Source organism: Sarcophilus harrisii, chromosome 1 (genome assembly GCF_902635505.1).
Source record: "Sarcophilus harrisii chromosome 1, mSarHar1.11, whole genome shotgun sequence".
Taxonomy (NCBI): domain Eukaryota; kingdom Metazoa; phylum Chordata; class Mammalia; order Dasyuromorphia; family Dasyuridae; genus Sarcophilus; species Sarcophilus harrisii.
In genome coordinates this window covers 569261120-569284158 of record NC_045426.1, presented here as the reverse complement: position 1 = coordinate 569284158, position 23039 = coordinate 569261120, and the positions used below count along the sequence as shown (strand labels likewise).

Genomic DNA, 23039 nt, shown 5'->3' with positions numbered 1-23039 from the left:
AATAAGGTGATCAGATCAATTCTGATAGATTTGTGATGGAGTCATTTAGGCCCAGAGAGAGAACTATGGGGATTGAATATGGATCACAGCAAGTATTTTCACCTTTTTTGTTGTAAATTGCCTGCTTTCCCCCCTCATTTTTCACCTTTTTGATCTGATTTTTCTTGTGTAGCATGATAAATGTGGAAATGTTTATAAGAACTGAACATGTTTAACCTATATTGGATTACTTGCTCTCTAGGGGAGGGGGCTGGTAGGAAGGGAGGGAGAAAAATATGGAACACAAGGTTTTGCAAGGCTGAATGTTGAATGCTATCTTTGCATATATTTTGAAAATAAAAAGCTATTATTCTGAAAGAAAAAGAATCAGAATTAGGTTATAAATCTCGGGTCCTCTGACTTGATAGCTAGGATGCCTTTTCCCTGTGCTACACTATGATTTGAAGTCCAGGCTAATCAAGTTCAAAGAACATACAAGATGATGACTTTCTTTTTTAAGCCACAATAATAAAAACTATCTAAGAGAGGCAGTGTGTTGTAGTAGATAATACTAATTACATCATCTAGTATATATAGCACTTTAAGGAGTTTTTAATCATGTTTTGACAATTCTTTGAAGAAGATGCTATTTGACACATGTGTAAACAAACAAAAAGAGAAGTGTCTCACACCCAGGATCACACATCACAGAAGTGTTCAAGTTGGAATTCTAATTCAAGTCAGAATTCCAATTCAAGTCTTTCTGCCTAAAACCCATATTCTTTCCATTTTGCCATCTCGATGTATTCTAAATAAACTGTTTCCATGTAAGGAAGGCCTAATTCAAATCCCAATTCTGATACATACTTACGTTGTGATTCTGAACAAATCACTTAACTTTCAGTGCTTCGACGAATACCTTCCAACTATTACAGAAGAAATGAACTATTGCATTTGTATAAGGAGTTTCCTTATCTAGGAGTTTTAGAAACCTAAGAAATTAATCACAGATCTGATTTTAAAAAATAAACAAAACAAAAACGTCCAAGCCCTCTAAATTAAAAGGTAATTTCCATCTTGTATTAATGGTGGGAACGACCGGTCACATTTCCAAAAGACAGATCCCTGAAATACTAAAGTACTTTTGTGCTATTATTTGATCTGGGGTCTGGAAAACCTGAATTCGAATTTGACCTTAGACACTTACTAGCTGTGCAGCCATCTGCATGACACTTATCCTCTAGGATAAGGATAAGGATAAGTTTTGTTTGCCTCTATTTTTCTCATCTTTAAAATGGGGATAAAAACAACACATACCTCTCAGGATCCCCCCCCCTTCCCCCCGCCGTACTTGGAATATGGTAAGTACTACATAGATGTCAACTACTATTACTGTTCTTACTTGATAAACAAAGAAATGCTTTTTGAAACCTTAATGTATTTTAGGCAAATAATAAATACTTCACAAAGCTAGCAATTATAGAAATGGCTTACAATCAGAAAAATACATTACTGAAATCTTAGTGTATTTTAGTCAAGTAATAAATCCTTCACAAAGCTAGCAATTGTAGAAATGGCTTACATCAGAAAAATATTTCATATAACACTTTTTATGAACACATAAAATTACTTTATCCTTAAAACAACATAAATTTACAAAATACAACATAGTAAGGTACCTCCTACAGTGAAAATTTTCCACTTCGTATTCATAAAAAAATACTTTGATGTTCTGTGGGGTTGAGTCCAGAAATAATTACAATAACTTTAAAAGAGATCTCAGTGATACACTTAATTTTCAAAATATAGTTTATAATTGTTATAATATAATTTTCAAAATATTGTTGTAGCTGAATCATGAGAGAGAAAAAATGTCTTTTCATAAAATAACTTTCCCTCCTGGTAAGTAAACACTTAAAAGCTTTTATTTTGGTATAAATTTAAAGATGTTCCCCTAGAAACCACAGATATTTCTGGGTATGGCTGAAGACCCAATTGTTTGTTATCTTTCAATTTCTGTATTATAATTTTGGCAAACTCTTCTCCTTGGATGTCGGAGGTATCTAACATTTGTCTCACTTTTGAGGTCCTTGTAGGTTTGGTGTAAATAAGTTCATAGTCTTCCTTCATAAGCAAATCCTTTGACAGAAGGGCATCCAGGCACTGGTTGAGACAAGCTTCGGTCATCTGGTTCACAATGTCTTCCCTTTTGCTTTGGATCCACTGCTGGGCAATATCATTTCCCTGACTCTCTGACAGGAGATCTAATGGCAAAAAAAAAAAATACAAAAGGCAGATGTCAACTTACAGCATTACTTTTCAGAAATCCTATCATTCTTTGTTTAAAAAAATCTTCTGGTGGTTCACTAGCACCTGCCAAGTAAAGATTATAGTCATTAGACTGGCATGTAAAACTTTCTCTAAGTTTGGATGACCATACTATTCTATTCTTTTAAAATGTATTATTTTGAACTTCAATACCAACAAACACAACCTTTCCATATACAAATAATCAAAAAGATCCACTCCAAATGTGCATGCAGACTATTTGTGCCCAAGCCGTGGTAGAGTCTTCTGAGCTAAAATTAGTCTGATCATCCACAGTGGACACACAAACTGTTCCTCAACCCTAATAAAGTGTTGTCATTTTGGACCTCTTCCAGAATGAAGTATGAAAATCATATTATAACAACTGAAAAATAAGGGATGTGTAGGATACTGTAAGAAAGGCGCTCAAGTCCCTGCCCTTAAGAAGCTTATGTTTTAATGGAGGGGAGGGGGACAAACAGCTATGTATATATATGTGTGTGTGTGCGTGTGCATGTGCATGTGTGTAGTGTGTGTGTGGTATAGACACCCACTTTCTAAATGGGAGGTCATCTCAGAGGGAAGAAGTGAGGAGAAAGGGCTTCTTATAGAAGGTAGTACCTTAGTTTTGAAGGAAGGTAATGAGACCAAAAGGCAGAGGTGATGAGAGGAAGCATCACAGGCCTGGAGGACAGACAGTGAAAAAGACAGCCAGGAGATAGAATGCAGTGTCCATGGAACAGCAAAATGACTAGTGTCACAGGGGTCCAGAGAAGGAGGGGAGAAAAGTATAAAAAAGTCTGGAAAGGTAGAATTGGCCAGGTTGTGAAGGGCTTTAGAAAATAAACAGAGGATTTAGTATTTGATCCTGGAGATAAGAAAGAGACCTTACAATTGAATAAGTATGATTAAGACATGTAAGGGTTTGCACTTTAGAAAAGGGCTCTTTGATACCTGATTACAGGATGGACTGAAAGAGATATGAAGCAGAGTTTTCCAAGTTTATTCATACTACTCTGCTCCAGGCCAAATTATTCCCTGTTCCTATCATTCTGCCCTTTCCCACTTATAGACCTTTTGGGATTTTCTCTACTTTTTCCTGGCACACATTGAACAGCTACCCATTCTTTAAAATCTAGATCAAATGCTATTTCTTTCAGGAAGACTTCCTTGATTTCCTTAGTCAGTAATGGTCTCTTTCTCCCTAGCACCTGCTAAGTAAAGATTATATTCATTAGGCTGGCATTTAAGACTTTCCCCAAGTTTGGATGATCCTACTGTTCTATTATTTTAAAATGTATTATAAACTTAAACACTATTCCATTTGTACCTTTCATACACGTGGCATGCATTTGTTTTACGTTATTAAGTATGTATCACACCTACTTCAAGTTCTGTGAGGGTGGAAACTATGACTTATCTCTACTATGTAACTTCCTTAATGTGTATCATAATGTTCTAAAGATCATTTGAATTACACCATTAAATATATAATATATATGTAACATATCATTAATCACATATAATATATATGTATTATATAATATACATATATTATATATACATTATAAATTATACATATATTTATAATTATATAAATTATAATATATATGTATATAAATATACATATATAATTATACATACATTATATATTATACATATATCATACATATACACACATTATATATTATACATGTATGTGTATAATTATATTAATTATAATATATATGTATGTAAAATATACATATATACATTATATATTATATACATATGCATTATATATACATATGTATACATTATATATACACATATACATTATAAATACACACACATATATGATCACATATAATATATATGTAACATATTAACACATCATTAATCACAGTTAAATTGATCTATCAACTTTATAATAAAAATATATTAATAACAAAAACCAGTTTATTTGCACCATCAAATGTATAATAAATATATACTAAACAAGTATCAGTTGAAATGTGTAAACAATGAATATCAATTGAACTATTAAAACTATTTCCTCAAAAAAACTAAGCCATCTAAACTTTGGGTTTTCATCTCACTGAATATTCTGTTAAAAGATTGTTTTATTTTCTTTTGGACACAGGTATTTGCATGGCTTCCTCTAGATGGAGAAGGGAAATGAAAGTGATACTCAGGGCAATGCTAGAAAGTTGAGGTACTTTCCCAACCCAGAACATCTTTTCCACTTACTCTATAAAAAATAATATAGGCATCTTTGTTTTACCAATATTTAAAACAAAGATGCCTATATTATTTTTTATTTAAGAAAATGGTCCTTTAGTTTAAAATGATTCTCTTCCAGCTTAAAATGTGATTTTGTTCTTGCCCTACTATCCTGCTTTTGTTTCTTTATTTTGTTCAATATAACTACGTCTGGAAAGTACCACTTATCAACTTAATCAACCACTCATCAAAGTCTAACTCAAGTGCCCATCAAAAAGCTTTATTTTATTCCACCCCACAGTCTCTTTTGCACTTATAGTCTAATAAGATTGTAACTTTTTGGAGCACATGTTTTATCTCTCCTATAAGATGGGAAGCTCTTTCAGAACAATGATCAAGCCTTATTAATTACTGTATCATTCTATATGATTAGCACAGATTAAGCTTCTAAATAATATTTATGGAATTCATTAAAATTCTTTTTTCCCAAAGAGAATATTCTGATGCTTGAATACTCCACAATTTTAATCAGCATTAAGTCACAGGCAATTCTTATGAGGGTTCCTTATCCCATGGTCAAGTATTCATGCAAAATCATCTTAACCAATGCTGCTGATTGCATTTCAATATGGCAATATATAATGGATAAAAGCAGCAAGTGGTATAGCCAGTAAAGCTCTGGGATAGGAATTAGGAAGACATGAGTAAAATCTGGTCTGAAGAACATCCTGAAGATCCTGGTTAAGTCATTTAACCTTGGTCTGTCACAGTTTCCTCTGTAAAATGGAGAAAATAATATGTACCTTCCAGGGTTGTTGGGTTCAAACAAGGCAATATTTGTAAAGCACTTTGCAAATCTTAAAATACTACATAAATGTTCATCACCATCATCATCATGGAATTAAGGACAAAACAATCAGGCTTACCAAAAGACCCATTTATGAATTATTCAAATTGTCAACAATATCATTTAAAAATGTCAAGTAGCAATTGTTTTACCTGAATTTCCTTCAGCTCTGAGCGGCTGTATTACTGCTGAAGAATAAGTTGTCTGCTGGTTGTACAATTTAGCCCTTTGGATTGAAGAAATGCTACCAACCCAGCTGTTATTTGCTACTGAATGAGGCAGTGTTGACAACTCTTGATTTTGTACTGTAAGACACAAAGTTGTCATTAGGTCATCATATGCAAAATATCTCTTATATCACTCTGGAAATCCCATTCGATTTAGTTCATATCAATAGATATTAACTGAAAAAAGGCACCATGTTCAGAGCTGGGAATACAAGGAAAGAGGAAAATTAGACAGCTTAACTTTTACTAGGTAATACAGTATTGCTCAGATAAGGGCAGCTAATATGTCTTCAAGAAAAGAATATTAACAATAAGGAAGTTAAGAAAGTCTTCCTAAGAAATAGAGACTTATGGTACCTTGAATTTAAAATTTTAATTAGGTAGGAAGCAGTCTCTTGTGAGATCAAGATGAGAGTCTACCTATGTTGCCAAGAGAGAAGGCAATCAAAATTGGCTATAGAGAAAGGAAAGTCGTGATGTTTAGCACCTCACTGCTGACATGCTCATATGGTGACTTTGCATGAAAAAGGAGGGATTCCACCTTTTCCAGATGTACCAAAGATATCATGGAAAATCTCCCAATACTTGCCAAACCTGCCAACTGATAGAAACTTCAGGTAATTCACAGGAAGACATAATATCAAAGGAATCCTTCAAGCTATCCAGAGATTATGAAGACCTGGGAAAGAAACTAACAATTGGGTCGTATTTTTGTCATAATTACTGAATTAAGGCACAACCTTCATGAGTAAAATAGGGTCAATAACAGTATCTATCTCATGGGATTGTTATGAGGATCCAATAAGATAGCATGTGCATGTATATAGCAGATGGTGGTGGTGGTGTAGGAATAATAGTGATGGTGATGACAATAATAATAATGATGGCAGTAGTCATGGTGGTAATAATAATGCTGGTGGTGACAGTAGTGATAATGGTGATGGAAGCAGTAGTAATACTGAGAGTAGTGGTCATGGTAATAATGGTAGTAATGGTAGTGGTGGTGCTGGTAGTGTTAGGAATGGTGATATTGTAGAAGTGATATTAACAGTAATAATGATAGTGATGTTAATAATAGTAGAAGTTATATTAGTGGTAGAGGTGGCAGTATTAGTGGTAGTAGTAGTAGTAGTAGTAGTAAAAGTACCAGTAAGAGAGTAATACTGGTGTTTGTAGTAATAGTAGTGGTGGCAATAGTATTATGCAGAAAAGAAAAAAAGTAGATATGAGAAGAGTTAGCTGGGAAGATGATGCTTTATTTAGAATGAGGTTTGAATACAAGAATAGTAGACTTTTGGACCAGTTCTATCTAATCTAATCCAATGAGCACTAGCCAGAGATGGAATGTATTTAATATCAGACACAAAGAATTTATTTGCCTAATAGCTTTCAGATCTGACCAAAAGAATCTTAACCTGAAGATCAAGAAGAAGGGAGACCCTGTCAAAGACTAACAGCTCCTATATTATTCCAGTTTTTTTTCTGAAGGAGAATGATGTTTGAATTAAAAATAATAGAATAAAAATGGGGAATGAGGAATTAAAAAGTAAGGAGATGGAGATAGAGAGTTTTATTTGTTCAGAAGAGTCCAAATCAAATGACCACATAAGATAACTCCCCCCCTTTAATATAACAATTTGAGAAGATGATTGTTGATAATAATAGTTAGCATTTAAATGGAGTTATAAGGTTTGCAAAACTCTTTACATATTTGCTGATGATGTTTTTAAAAATGGTGCATGAGGAAGATGCTGCAGGACTGCAATAAGGGAACATCTTCTTGACTTTCAAAAAGGAGAAGGTAGATTCTTTAAACTATTGGTTTATGGTCTTGACTTCTATTTTTGACAGCATTGAAGAACATGTGATTAAAGGGAAAGTTTATGAGCCCTTAGAGAAGTGGTTACTAATGTGAGTCAGTCTGGGTTGCCAGGTTAACCTAATTTCCCTTTTTGACAGGGTCAGTAAATTGTTTTCTCAGGGCAATGTTGTAGCTATGGTATCTCTGAGTTTCTGCAGAGTATCTGAAAAATAATTCACGTTTACCATTGTATACAAAATGGAGAGAAAAGTTGGCTCTATGATAAGAGAGTTAAGTGCATTTGAAACTGGTTGAAGAAACAGACCCAGAGAGTGGTGATTAGTGGATTGACATCAGACTGATAGAAGTCTTCAGGGAAGGATGGAATATGTATCAGCTTTGTAACTTGATATAAAACTAGGGTAGCAGTTAGGTAACACACTGGATGAGAGATAAAGATCCCCATAGATCTTAAAAGGTTAGAATGTGAGATCTGTAAACTTTATTATTATTTTTAAATTTCTATTTTAAATATATTATAATAATATAACCATATATATATATGTATGTCACTTATATATGTAATTAGAGGTAAAATGAACCAAATAATTCTATGCTGTAATTTACCATCTTCATCAATATTATTAACATTAATATTGCAATGGATTTTGAATATACATAAGACATATAATAGTTTCTTTCCAAGAATGTTAAATATTAATAGAAAAAAAGGAAAACTTTCAAATTAATACTGAGTGACAAGCTTACACACCAGAAGAAAAGACATTGTCTTGAGTGGTTGATAGAGACCTTGCTATTTCAGGATCACTCCTTACAGTCACCTGAGTTCCACATGATTCCTAAAATGAGAAAAAAAATCAATCAAATAATATTATTTTTTCAAAGGTATTTAATAGCATAACTCCTAAAGAATCTGAAATCATAAGTCTGATTTTCAAATGAAAATAATTAAAGCACTATTATTCATCTATTTTTTTTGGTATGTTGGACCTGGTGTTTTGACTATATATGGAACTCTCAGCGTAGTCTTAGATAGGCAAGTTCGTACAGTGAATAGGACATGGGCCTTGGAGTTAGAAACACCTGAGCTGAATCCTGGCTCTATCTTTCACCAGCTGTAAGGTTGGGTTATTTAACTTTTCATTACTTCATATAGTTCTCCAATATTATAAATTATAAATTAAAAAATAAAATGAACAGAAAAGCAACGGAAAGACATGAAATACTTAACATACTTATTGAACTTACTGAATAACTTAGTTCTGTTATCCATAAAATTTAGGGAATGATGCTAATGAGAATATATAACGCTTTCTCCCCCATCTCTCATCATTCCTAATGAATATTGATGACCTTTTTATGATAGAACATAAAATTTTTAAAAAGCCTGAAATTGGTTTACAGTCAATAACTTAATCTGTTAACACTCGAGTTTCGCCATCATTAGAAAAGTAGCAGTTTCATGAAAAAAGCACTTTTAATGAATCACTTATTTATTTCTTACAGTCTTACATAGGAATTAGAAGACAGTGATTAAATTCAGTTAAAACAACTTAAATGCTTAACTTACTATATATGTAAAATACTGTGCTACACTAGAGCTAAGATGATAATGGCAATCTTGGAACTCAGGGGAACTATTATTTTTCACTTGAAGGATTTGAGGCATTCTTAAGTAAGTATACATAATGCTGATTATCATATGTAAGGGAAATGATTCAAAGAAAGACTTTTTTGTTTTACTAGAGCACCAGGAAAATTTACAGGAAGAATAATTTCTGCTGAGAGATCCTAGGGAAGGTTTTATTGGAATATCTGAAATGTGAGTTAAATTTTGGAGAAAAGAGGATTTCAATAAGTAAAAATTAGCAGAAAGAATATTACAGGTATGAAGGATAGTGGGAAATAGGAGACAATAGGACAAGAATGGAGAGCAGGTCAACTTAACTGGATCACAGAAAGGAAAGATAGGTTAGAGTTTTAATTGTAGGTACAGTCTTAAATGCCAAGTTAAGCAGTTTATATTTTGTCTAACAAACTATAAGTAGCCATTGGAGTTGTATTTTGTTTTTTAAATTAAATTCATGAATAGATCTTTGGACTGGGAAGGTTGGTTTGACAGTTGTTAAGAATGAACTGGAACATGGAAATTATGTAAAGGAAGGTAGTTATTACAATAGTCCAAGAGGAAGTGATGAGAGTAGAAAGGAGAAGAGAGACTGTGGGGGGTTAGAGAAAGTGTCTAATATTATTCCAAAGGTATACGACTGGATTACTAGGAGGATTGAGTGCCATGAGTAGAAATGGAAAGTTGGGAGAAGAGGTATGTTTAAAGAAGGTGAGTTCATTTTGGTACATGTTAAATTTAAGGTGTTGGCAGGTAGAGATGAATAGGAGACAGACTAAGGAGGAAAAGCTGGAACTAGATATGCATATTTGGAAGATATTAGCACAAAGGTAAACTGGGATAGAATAAAGAAAGACAAGAAAATAAAGTTAAGGACAAAGTTTTGAGATAGAATTAGGAGGAACCAGAGAAAGATATGAAGGAATAAAGACACACGGAAGACAAACAAGGAAAAACATTGTTATGAAAGCCAAGAAAAAAAGAGCATATCCAGAAAGAGATATTTGTCAGTAGTGTCACATGCCACAGAAAGGCAATCACAAATACTTGTTAATAAAGAAAAAATTTTAAAAAGTTAAAAAAAATTTATAGAAAGGTAATCAATAAAATATGTTATCCTTAATGTTAAAGTAATAAAACTAAAGTTAGTGGATTCACTGATTGTCTCAATGATAAATGATTACTTTGATGAAGTTGTGATCTCAATGAATATAAGCAATATCTAATGATGCAAAACATACTACCTTCTTATCTTATGTGACAATAATTCATGAATCTTCTATAAGTTATAGAAAGAGGATCACCCAACATTTTGGGGAATTTTCTTCTACATCTCTTGACATTTTGTGGATACCACTGGAGTGTGCAGGCTGCCAATCAGTTATCTCTTGCTGTTGCTACATGACTTGCTCCATTTCCTGTTTATATTTCTCTGATGATAATCACTATAAAATTTTTGAGTGAAATTATTCATTGATACAATACTGCAGCTTATTCATGTCTTCCAACACACCTCTTCCTGGTCCTTTGGGTAATTTAGTTTTAATTATTTGTAGAGGGTAGTGTGCAGTGATTTGAGGTGATAATCACTGGAGGAAAACTGATAATTAAGTTATATATTTTTTGAAGCAGAAATGCTTTACTGATAAAACTGAGGCCATTCATTACAAGCTCCTTTGTCTCCTTTTATTTTTAATTTCAAAATTAACTGACCTTCAGTCTCTCTTCCTTTGCTCCAATCTAGAATGAAGATAATCTCAGCTTCTCTCCTCTCCTATAACAGGCTGCTGCAAATCATTCCCCCTACATCTTCAACTTCAGTATCTATCTATTGGCAGCTTCCATAGTGTTTAAAATTACACTTGGTTTCTCTACCCCTAAAAAATCCTATTCACTTGACCCCAACCAAGCCTGCATTTCTTTTTAGTGGTTTATCTTTATTAACTTTCTTTCTTCTCTGCTTAATCACTTTTTAATCCCCGAATCTCTTGTTCATATTTATTTCTTTGGAAGAAAGAAAGAAAAGCAAGAAAAAATATACAATTACAGTTTTAAGTTTTACCCCTAGAACTACTATTTGTGGATTTGGCTCTTAAGAAGTTAATATCAGGGAAAGATGGAATAATCAACTGAGATAAATGTATGGGTAGAAGTTGTTGCTTTTGTGTGTGTGTGTGTATACACACATACATACATATGCATGTACACACATACACAATACGATATACAAATATATGAGCACACATATATATTGTTCTTTTAATTTTAACTTCTTATGAACCAAGTGAATATATATGTATATACATATACATAAATATATGTATATACATATACATAAATATATGTATATACATATATATATACATATTTACTTGTAAATACCAAGTATGCACATAGTTGTTTCTCTGTTAATTCCCCCATTAGATTATGAATTCATTGAGAGCAGGGATTGGTTTTTTTTTTCTTTTTTGCTGTTCTTTGTATCCCCAGACATTAGTACAGCGCCTGGCACCTATTTAACAAATGATATATCTTTATCTATATTTATATCTTTATGTATATAGATATGTAGTTCTATAGCCCAAGGTCTCTCTCCTATATTATACTTCCATATCATAAAAGCCTATTTAACATTTTGAAATGGATGCCCTGTAGGAATTTCTCTTGAAACCTATTTCTCAATCTCCCCCATTTCTATCAAGAATTCCACTATCCTAGACAACAAGGTTTGCAACCTTAGGGATTATTCTCAGCTCTCTACTCTCTGTCATCTCACATGTTCAATCTATTGCACTGAATCTATTCTCCATATTTTTTTCATCCTTCCCCTTCTTTCCACTTCTATAATTACTACTCTCATTCAGGTCCTCATCATATCTCACCTGGACTATTACCATAGACTCCTAATTGATTTTCCTACCTCTTGAGTCTATTTCCTATACAGCTGTCAAAGGGATTTTTTGTTTAAGCACAATGGCTAATAAGTGGCATTTGTATAGAGACTTAAAGTTTGCAAAGTCTTTAAAAATTTTTAGACTATTTGATCTTCACAACAATCCTGTGAGGTAGGTGCTATCATTATTCCCATCTTAAAATTGAGAAATCTGAAGCAGACAGAGGTTAAGTGATGTGCCCAGAGTCATACACACAGCTACTAAATGTCTAAGTCCAGATCTTCAGACCCAGCTCTCTATCCACCAAACCATACTCCTTGCTCAGTACACTCCAGAGCCTTTCTATAACCTCTTGGATAAAACACAAATTCCTCTGTTTGATATTTAAAGCCCCCAAAGAACCTGTCTCTAATCTAGCTTTCCACATTTATTATGTACTACTTTATACATATTATAGCCTAGTCAAAATGGTTTTATAATCCTTCTCACATGTGATATGTCATCACAACCCATTGGTGTCTGCATTGTATTCCCTTCCCTCATCCCCATACCTTACAATAATTAGTTTACTTCAAAGATCAGTTTAAGTAACAATGTGATCCTTTCTGATCTCCCATGTTACCAATGACCTAATATCATAGCTCTACAGAACAAAAATTCCTCAAAGACCATGGTTCTTTCTTCTAATAATAGACTGTAAACTTTTTAAGGGCAAAAACTTTTTCATTTTTGTCTCAGTGCCTAGCCGAATAGTTGATATAATTTAAAGTGCTTAAGAAATTGTTGATTGACTGAAAGAGAAGCTTAGGATTCTTAAAAGCATTATACAATTTTCCAAATGCAAACAAGGCAGTCATTCAGCAAACATTTATTAAGTGCTACTGTGTGCTGGGCACTGGGCTAATCATTGGGCATAGAAAGAAAGACAATAAATAATCCTGACTCTCAAGAAGCTCACAGAATGATGCAGTAGATAAGAGAGAAACAATTATGAACAAAGAAGCTATATAGAAGTATGTGATAAATTAGAGATAATCAACAGAAAGAAGCCACTAAGATTAAAGAGGTCTGAGAGAAGCTTCTTGTAGAAGGAAGGCCTTTAGCTCTGACTTGAAGAAAGCTAGGGAAGTCAGGAAGCAGAGATAAGGAAGGATTTTCAGGCACAGAGGAGATGTCCAAAGTTGGGAGATGGAGTCTTGTGTGAGAAATAACAAATACATCAGTGTCGTTGGATCATTGTGGAAGAGTATGGTGTAAGAAGAGTGGAAAAAACCTATTCTGTCACTTGTTAATTTGTAGGCTTAAGTCACTATCTTTCTGCAGAGTCTGTCCAAGATTTTTGTACTGATGTCAGCGGAGTTAACCTCATATAGAAATGAGAACCATTGAATACTTAGAAAATCACATTACCTTTATATATATTTTATTAATTTTGTTAAAAGAGTATCCAGTTATATTTTTATTAGATCTTAGCCCTGGGCTATGTGTTCAACATTTTTGATCTTGACAATAGGCATACTTTAACCATTTTTCCCCCATGTGGTCAAACTCTTCTGAGTAATTATAGTTCTCATTTTTTCTGTAATATTTTGGAGATTAGTACAGTCACCAACATGTCACAAATTGAAGGACCTTAACATTTGGAGAGAATCCTTCTTCCATTCAGAATTTATATTGAACATCCTAGTGCCACAGTGGTCAGAGTGCTGACTCTGAAGTCAGAAGGACCCGAATTCAAATGCTTCAGACACTTATTAGCTGATCTTTAGAAGTCACTTAAACCTGTGGCTTCATTTTCCTCATCCTTCATTTAGCTGGAGAAAGAGATGGCAAAGTACTCCAGTATCTTTGCCAAGAAATCCCCCAAAATAGTCATGAAGAGTGACTGAAAAAACTAAATAAAAAACCGAGCATCCTCCATGTTAGCATACACTTTTGGAATATGTCTCCTTGTGTTGTGTCTTACTTTATGTGAATGATCACAGGAATTTTAAATAGCTCTCTGTGGTTACATCTTTTATGATTTTAATATATGCAAAGGAGACAACTTGTTGGAGGAAAGTCTTTTTATTTTATCAAATGAAAATTTTTTATCAGCAACAAATAGTTATCATGCTGGGACCTTATATTCTTGGCAACATTAAGTCAGTTTCTCGTAATGAAAATTCTCCTTGGCATCTAGCAGAAACATATTTATATTCTCCTACATGATGCAGTAAAATAAGTTGATAAACATAAATTTTCGCTTTCTGAATCACCATAGTCATTCTGATTTGCATTCTGGCTAACAATGGGGATCAGTGTATAAATAATAGAAAGAAACTAGTATTACAGAAGTAACACTATAGTTTTGTAGTTTGAAGACTCTAGTGGTAATCTAAGCTCTACTAATGGCTAACTCTATGACATCAGACAATTCAAGTCACCTCTTTTAGTCTTAATTTCCTTAGTTGTAAAATCACAGAGATTGACTATGACTTTTTAATGATTTTCAAACCTGAGAATATATAAAATGATATTTTACCTCCTGTGGACCATGATTTACAGGTATGTTGAGAGGGTACTCCATTGTCTTCTTGGAACATAAAGAAATGATACTCGAATTATTCTGTAACTGAAGAGAAAAAATTTATACTTTTAGTTAGAGATGATTATGGAAATTATGAAAAGGTAGAAAGGTCTACTTAAAACCTAAATTCAATTTATTTTAACTTTTTGCTTATCACCATCTTTAATGATCATTTAAACTACAATGGCTAGAAAATTCAACATACTTTAGACTAAACTTTATATAAAATATTGTGTATTTTTGGATTTTAAAAAATCAGTGACTTTTCCTTTAACCAATGAGTTTAACAAATTTTCAAACCTAAGTCTTTCATTGTTATTTTAGTGCTTATAAAATTTACCTAAATAATGCTGACGCCAAAAAAGTTTCTTTGAATGATTAATGTAACTAGATATATACATAACATTCATGGTAAACAGAATTGTGAGTTAACTAATAACAGAAAATATAATGAATTACTAAGGGTCATTTTTGGGGGAGAGAGAAAGAGCCTCAATTTTTGTCTCTAACGATATAGGAAAAGTTAGCTTTAGAAAGCATATACTTCTTGAAGCTAAAGAATGAAAGCTGTCTTCCCTGCATAGGCATAGCTCTTCACTTGTAGAAACTCCTCATCTTCATAAATAAGCAAATGTACAAAAACAAATCAAACAAATTTAGAGTTAGAAAGGGCCAAAGCTAGCTCTCTCTCTTTTCAGTGAAGAAACTGAGACCCAAAGAAGTTGTCCAGCTATAGAAGTACTAAATGTCAGAGCAAGGACTTAAATCTAGGTCTTCTGGTTCTAAATCTAACACTCTTTCCATTGCTAAAATATTGCCTCCTGAGTTAGTAGAAAGAATCAAGATAGGAAAAGCCAAAAGATATTTTGGAGAAGTTGTGGTCTCCTTTCCCTAAGATTTGGAGCACAGTGGTTACCCCCTAATATTTAACACAGATGGGACTTACCTTCGTTTTCTTCAGCTCAAGGACAGCTTCAAGAATGCTAATGTCTTCAAAGGTTCTCATAACTGGTTCAAGTTCTATCAGACATTCTAAGTAAAAAGGGAAATTCACATATTCATTTCATAAAAGTTAACACAAGCACAAAATAGTAATTTCAGCTACTGATTATAGTTTAATTCTATTTTTAACTTAAATTATCTGAACTTCTTTATCTACTTTTAAGAATTTCTTTTTTGTCAAGTCACAGAATTGGGAAAGGACTTAAACAGTTTTCTCTGACTGAATGATTGTTCTTGTATACTTGAAATGGCTGTTGGAATAATTTAATGACCAGAACTTAGTATCTTATGAGAGAGTCCAAGGGAATTGATGGGAATTCCTTTCTTATATGAATTCAGAATCTCTCTCCCTTTTATATTCATTTACAGTTTCAAGAGGTAGATTTTTAGTGCTCTTTTGTAAATAATTGAAAATCTGGCTAGAGCACTCTAAGAATGTTGTCTTAAAGAAACCATATATTTTAAATTCACGCTTTTTTCTTTGTTTTTTGTTTAAAATCAAATGCCATCAAATTTCATAATAATGCTTAGCAATAAAACCTTGAAAAAATCCAATGAAAATTCAGTTATTCAGCAACTACATATACAGTCTTTGCACATAAATATACTCTCTACATCAGATTAGAAGGTCTTGTCTATTTGTCTTTTGGTAAGCCAATGGAAATCATTCAAAATAATGCTTAAAATGCAGCAATAAAATATACAGGATAGCAAAAGAAACCAAAAGTAATGGGAAAATAAAGGCAAGGTAATTTTCTTCTCCACATCCAAGTTGACTGACCACCTGAAATCTTTTCATTGAGTTTAAAAACCCTTGTCCTAAATTTTAGTAACTAGAGGAAGGGCAAATTGATTTATGGAGTATTTGAGAAAATTCAATTTTATTACATTTAAGTACATAAAGTATTGCCTAACTCAATCTTTAGAATTGTTTTAGTGAAACAACATGAATAATTTTAACTAGCACAACAATAATAAATGGTACAATCTAAGCTCTTGAAGGTGCTTGAAAAGTTTGCTTTTTCTCTTAAACATTTTAAACACCCTCCAGAAATTTAAACACTCTTCTCAGTGCCGTGTTTATAGTTTCAATCTGTACTACTTGTGTATAAGAGGTCTCCTAAAAAAGAGACATTTCATCCCAGCCTACATCCAGTGAAAGTCAATTCTAAATGATGTGGAATGAATGGAATTTAAATAAATGACAAAAATTCAAAGCAAATTCAGTACATTTCTTACTATGGTGAGGGTGTTCCTTAAAGGACAAGTAATGATATAAAAAATTACTATTTGATGTACTTTGATATTTTTACAGCAACTCTAGTTCCAGAATCAATATGATCATTTATAATGGGGTTTTGATTTGTTTAAAAATTTTATAGGCAATTATGTCCAGAGTAAAGGTATCCAAAATTTAAAAAACTATGTTTGAACTTTCTCTTCCAAAAAAACCTCCAATAAATTTATTTTTTTCATTCAATTCACCTGCAATTCTCATAAAAATAATAAGTGAAACTTCTTTAAGGTTGCTGATTTGAGATATTTCTTATGTTTCTTTGAGATACTTATTTAGCTCCCTCTGGAATTCTAAATTTTGCACACAGAATAACCATTCATTATTTTGTGGATTTACATTTTTATTTTAAGTTTAGTATAACATATGTTTTTTAAATAATATATGTCTTTTAAAATTTAGACAAAAGCTTCATAACATGATGTATTTTGAGATAACAACAACAACAAAAAAAGAGTTAAATGGATGTGGTGCTAATCATTCTAACCTGCCTCACTTTATTAAAATATTCCCCTTCTTGGAATGTCACAATTACAATATGTTCATGATTTGGGGGAATCTAAATGAATCCAGATTAAATGAATAAACTCACTTAAAAAAGATGGTCTTTCATCTGGATTTTGTGCCCATCCAGCTTCAATTAGGTTAATCATCCGAGTTCGATGTGGAATATCAAGTGGTAAACTTTCTGTGTCAGTATCAGGTCGATTTCCCTTTGATACACTATACATTATCTGCAAGGGATTGATAACTTCTGTCAAAAGAGACATTGCACATTTATTAGATATTAATTAGAATTTAACACAATCAACACAATCCAAATTAAAATTAAAATAGGCAAGCCTTAAAATTTCATAAATGATTTTCAATGCTAAGTAAAACAAAACAAAACAAACAAAAAAAAAAACAAGCTTAAAAAAAAACTACCTGAAAAAAACTTTAAAAAACAAATGGACTTTTCTAGGTTCCCCCAGTTACCTAGGCATAGAGCTAGTATTCTAATCAGGAGTGTGCTGGAATCACTTTCTACTGGTTCTCAGGAACCAACTGTTGTTACATTTCATTACAAATCAGGGCTTGTGATTTTTTGTTGCTTTTCTAGACTTAAGAAAGTGATGGAGAAAATATTAATAATGTATGTTGTTTGTATGTTTTCAGAGAGCTGGATAGTAAACATCTGCCAGCACCATCCTGGTCAACCTCCTGATTCCTGATCCATTGTGCTTTTTCCATTTCACTATACATGATGCCTCAGTAAGTAACTTTTATTAAATATTAGGTATGTTTACAATAAGATCAGTTTTAGTTGTTGATACAGATGATCATTTAACAGGTTTTAAGTAGAATTAGGCTAACAATCAAATTTAATTACCTTCAAAGGGCTGCTTTCTGGACAACACTTCCCACATGATAATAGCAAAGCTGTTTAAGGGAGAAACATATTGAAATGCTTTATAAACTCAATTTGCATAATAGAAATAACAGATTTTCATTGTTGACCACAGTGTTGTCGTTTCTTGAAAGAGGTACAAGGGTGAAATGAAAACAGAAATAATAAATGTCCAAAGAGCATGTGACTAGCGTTTGATTTTTTCTTCTAAAGGAAGAGAAAAATAATCCTGCTTTTATTAAATTAAATTGGTTTTGTAGGTATGTTGTAAATCTTTATTACTTGGGGATATTTACAGACTTTATTAATATCAACCATTCTAGATTAGTTTGAGTAGTGTTATTTTAAGAATTAGAATATCTGACCAGATATTTTCAAATATGAGCATTTCATAATTTAGACAAAACTAAAACTAAAAGTTTTCCTGACACCTTGACTTTTTAAATATTGAATAAGATGCTTTCATTCCCCAGAGTCAGAGATAATTAAGGAATCCAAATCATATCTTCACACACCTTTTTTGGAATAGCCTTTCGTCAAGGTTAAAAAATGGTTAAAAAGCTGGCTAAGTTCTGATAGAAAAAAATGATTTCAGCTTTGTGAGTGTGGTTCACTTTTGAAATAAAGGCCTCATCATTTTCAAATTCCTAATTAGCTATGAATCCATAGAGGGCATTGTGGACAAACAACCCACTATTTACTTTTGGTGGAACTTGTCTTTTATAGACATTGTATATGTAAAGTATTTTTCTAACTGCAAGCCTTAAAAGGATTCTGGAAATGTCATACACCTGGATTAGCAGATATTGGATAGGTGTGGAATATAAATGAAAAACCAGAAAAAATTTGGGGAGTGGGATAACATGATAATTTGAGTATGAAACTTACTACTTTTGGATTTAGGGAATACCAGTAATTTCTGCCCTACAAATGAACTGAGAACTAACAGTATTCCTCAGACTAGAAACAGAATAACAATAACAGTAAAATTAATAATAATGATGATAATGATAGCTAGTACTCATTTAGTGCTTTGAGTTTTGCAAAATGAAGTAGAAGGCCCAACCTTTGACTTAGAAGTGAATTTGAGAAGAGATTAAGAGACCTACCAAATGGCACAACAATATCAACCTGGATCAACACTAAGAGTCTTGATACTTCAACTCAAAGTTGAAGCAAAGAATAGGAATGAGGCCTGAGTATCCTATACATTGTGCCAAAGAGGACAGCCCATGACTACACTTTAGATTGTAGGTGCTCCCCCAAGTATTTACCAAGAAAAGCTCTGAATGTGGGATTGGAGATGGAATCAATGGCAATTATCTGAGGACACATTTTACTAAGTTTGATAAAGTTCATCATCAGGTTGGCCTTAACTCTTGTTAAGGTAGACCTCATGTTATCACACTTTGTTCTACAACTCTTGAGTGTATTTATCATGTTTGTTTGGGCTGGAATTTATATTCAGTGACTATAAACAGCATTTTTTTCTGTTTTGTCCAGAAACTCTGAGAGTCTTCTCCTCCCAGATTGCTTTTTGCTTTTTTTTTTTTTTGAGTAGTTAAAAAAAGCCATTATCTACCTCATTTTATAGACTTCATTACTAATATGTTATTGCCTCAGTCAAATTGAGACTTATTAAATATCTTAGCTTAAAAAAACAAAACCTCCCACTGCATCTTGGGCCATCTCCAGTCATTGTGGTCTATATCTGGCCACTGGATTCACCGTGTCTCTGGAGGGGAAAGTGAGGCAGGTGAGCCTGCATAGCCATCTTTCACTCAAATCCAATTACTTGCATCTCTTGGTATCACTTCCCTGAGATCATGGTCCTTTTTAAGAACAAAGGACAAAAACAATAATCAGTGGGAAAGGGAAAAACTTGCCCAGATGAAAGGCAAACCTACCCATCTCTCAAACAACAAACTATCAGGCTTCCATTAAGCACTGAAATGAGTTTCTGGCATAGGATTTTTTGAAAAAACAAAACAAAACATCATCCTCGTTTTGACAGTTCACAGTTAGGCCAAGATAAACTAGGGAGGTATGCATACCTGAAGAGGTCAGGTATGATGGCAACATCTGTTGTTATGGTTCTGAGGACAAACAGGGTGGAACAATCTATGAAAATATAAGATAAACTGCAGTAGGACAATTGTGGTTACTTAACCTGGGGTTTCCCCTTACAGGACCCAGGGTTTTCCCCTTATCAAACTCTAGACACATGGAGTTTATTGTCTTCAGCAAATTTTAATACTCCATTGTGGAGTGTTCCTGTATGTGTTTGTTGGGGAGAGATAAAGATGCAAAGGGAAAATCTCTATTGACATCACTAGATATATTGTTTATCCTCTTTGAATCTTTTTGACTACATTCACAATTTTAGAGGACAGTTGGTTTTGTATTGATCCTGAGGTGATAACCAAAGTTTGAGTAGTCTTATTTTAAGAATTAGAATATCTGACCAGATATTTTCAGATAGGACCAAAATTATTCCATGTCAATTTTAAGTCAGTTAAATTAAAATAAATTAATCAAACTAAAATAATTCAATCTATTGAAATAATTTAATTAATAAATTAGTTGAAGTTATTTGAAATAATTAAAAGCCTATTAGTTTCTAGTAAATGTAAGCTAGAAAATGGATGTTGTCAGTTTTTAAGGGAATTTTTAAAGGGCTTATTATGTTCTAGACCCAATGCTGAATTCTAGAGATTAAAAGAAAGTAAAAATACATCTTGCCCTCAAGCAGTTTACATTCTAATGCAGGATATACAATTATGTACATAAAGATATGTAGAGTAAATAGGAAGCTGTACAGGAACTGGGAGCTCCACTTCTTGGCTCTGGGCATTTTCCTTGGCTGATTCTTTTGCCTGCAATGCTCCATCTCTCCTCCACTCCATCTACTGACCTTCCTGGCTTCCTTTGTTGTTTTTGTCCTTTGTCTCAAAGAGGACCAATGACATCAGCAAAGCAATGTCTTAACTTGAAAGTTACCAACCTCATTCTCTTCTTCAGAGCCATATAGGTCCAGTAACAAGACATAAATAAGGATGACTGGGGATGGCCCTGGCTGCAGTAGGAAACCCTGGCCTTTTTAAGCTAAAGTCTTTCTCAGGTCTCAGTTTGTCTGAGGCAACACCTATTTATTCATTAAAGGTAGGTAAGAAATGAGGCAAAAAAGCAATTTTTCCACCCACTCAAAACAACGTGGCACAGAAAGGCCCTCAGAATTTCTGGCCAAAACAAAAACAATTGTTGTTTATATTCACTTTGAGCCAATAAAATCCAAACAATGACCAACTAGGGCTTGGATTGGGCCCACTATTGGCCAATCAGTGAAAGTTAGTATGCTTGGAGTTTTGGGCAAACCAATTATCTCCATTTGAATTCCCAGGCTTTAAGTCCTAACTAAAATCTCAACTTCTACCACAAGTCAACCCTTCCTAATTCTAGTTCCTTCCCTCTGTTAATTTCTTATCTAATCTGCATATAGTTTGATTTGTATAAATTTGTTTTTTTTTTTCATAGTCTCCTTTTAGAATGCATGCCCTTGGGTGAAGGAAATTATTTTTATATTTGTTTTCTTTTATATCCTCTGCCCTTAGCACAATGTCTAGCACATAGCAGGTATTTGACAAATATTTGTTGATTGATTGGGACAGTATAAGAAGAAACATTCTAAGAGGTGAGAGGGATTGGGAAAATCTTCTTGGAGAAAGTCATATTTGAGCTGAGTCTTGAAGGAAGTCAGGAAGCAAGGAGGCAAAAGTGAGGAAGGAGAGCAAGCAGGTATGGAGGACAACCAATAAAAAGTTAGAGAACTGGGAAATAGAGCATGTGAGGAACAATATGAAGGCCAGTGCAGTTAGAGCACAGAGGAGTATAAGGAAGGACTAAAAGATAGAGAGGAATCAGTTTATGAAGAGCTTTAAAGATGAAATAGAAGATTTTATATTTTATCCTCTGGGCAAGTAAGAGCCATTAGGGAAGATTGAATGGGGGGTGGGAGATGACTTAGTCAAAACTCACTTTTCTGTTTAGTTATTTCAATCTGTGGGACTCTTTGTGACTCCATTTGGGGTTTTCTTGGCAAAGATATTGAAGTGGTTTGCCATTCCTTTTCCAGCTCATTTTAGTGAGGCAAATAGGATGATATTACCTGCCAGAGTCACAAAGCTACTGTCTAGAATTAGGATTTGAACTCAGGAAATAGGTCTTCATGACTTTGAGTTCAATACTGGATCTAACTCTGATATAACATATGGCAGTAGAAAACAGATTGTGATTAATACAATCTTTCAGAAATTTATATTGCTTTAACGTGAGATATACCTGTAGTAAAAAAAAATAAAACAACTTGCCCACAGAATACCAATAATTTTTTTTAACCTCATCTTATAATAGGATAATAACCTTCTAAATAGGTTAACTCTATGTGAAGGCAATGTATTGTACCTGTATATATCATGTTTGATGCTAGCCCGTGACTTCTGGCTGAGGTCATAATTTTCAGGTGGCATGTAGATGATGGTTCCACCCTCTGGGGTAGATACACTATTCCTTGATTGAGATAAAGACATCTGCCGCCATTTTGATAAACCAAAATCTGCAATCTGTAAAGGAAGGAATTATACAATAATCATGTTCCCTTGGATTCCTATGTTGTTTTGGTCTGCTGGAACTCTATTTCACTTAATGTTTAATGTTGTGTTTTATAGATACCTATATTTTTATCTCACTCCTCTATTAGTGAATGTTCCAGGAGGTAAAGGTTTATGTCTTATCTAAACTTTATATTTTCCAAAGTGTTTAGTTCAGTACTCTGCATATAACAAGAACTTCAAAAGAAACTTCTAAATGATTGAACATTGTT

The 23039-nt window shown here is 33.2% G+C and overlaps 1 protein-coding gene across 2 annotated transcripts in view; it reads right to left on the bottom strand.

Annotated features, from left to right (window-relative positions):
* Positions 1–1406: 1406 nt before the first annotated feature.
* The window catches only part of RIPK2 (receptor interacting serine/threonine kinase 2), a 45415-nt gene continuing 23782 nt past the window's right edge, over positions 1407–23039 (bottom strand). For both annotated transcript variants that reach the window (XM_003760239.4, XM_031946955.1), the window contains exons 4-11: positions 22622–22779; positions 18143–18192; positions 17363–17524; positions 15421–15506; positions 14430–14519; positions 8136–8223; positions 5488–5640; positions 1407–2243 (exon numbers count right to left, since the gene is read on the bottom strand). In XM_003760239.4, coding sequence (XP_003760287.1) covers positions 1894–2243; positions 5488–5640; positions 8136–8223; positions 14430–14519; positions 15421–15506; positions 17363–17524; positions 18143–18192; positions 22622–22779 — 1137 coding nt within the window. In that variant the 3' untranslated portion in view covers positions 1407–1893. The remainder of the gene's footprint in view (positions 2244–5487; positions 5641–8135; positions 8224–14429; positions 14520–15420; positions 15507–17362; positions 17525–18142; positions 18193–22621; positions 22780–23039) is intronic.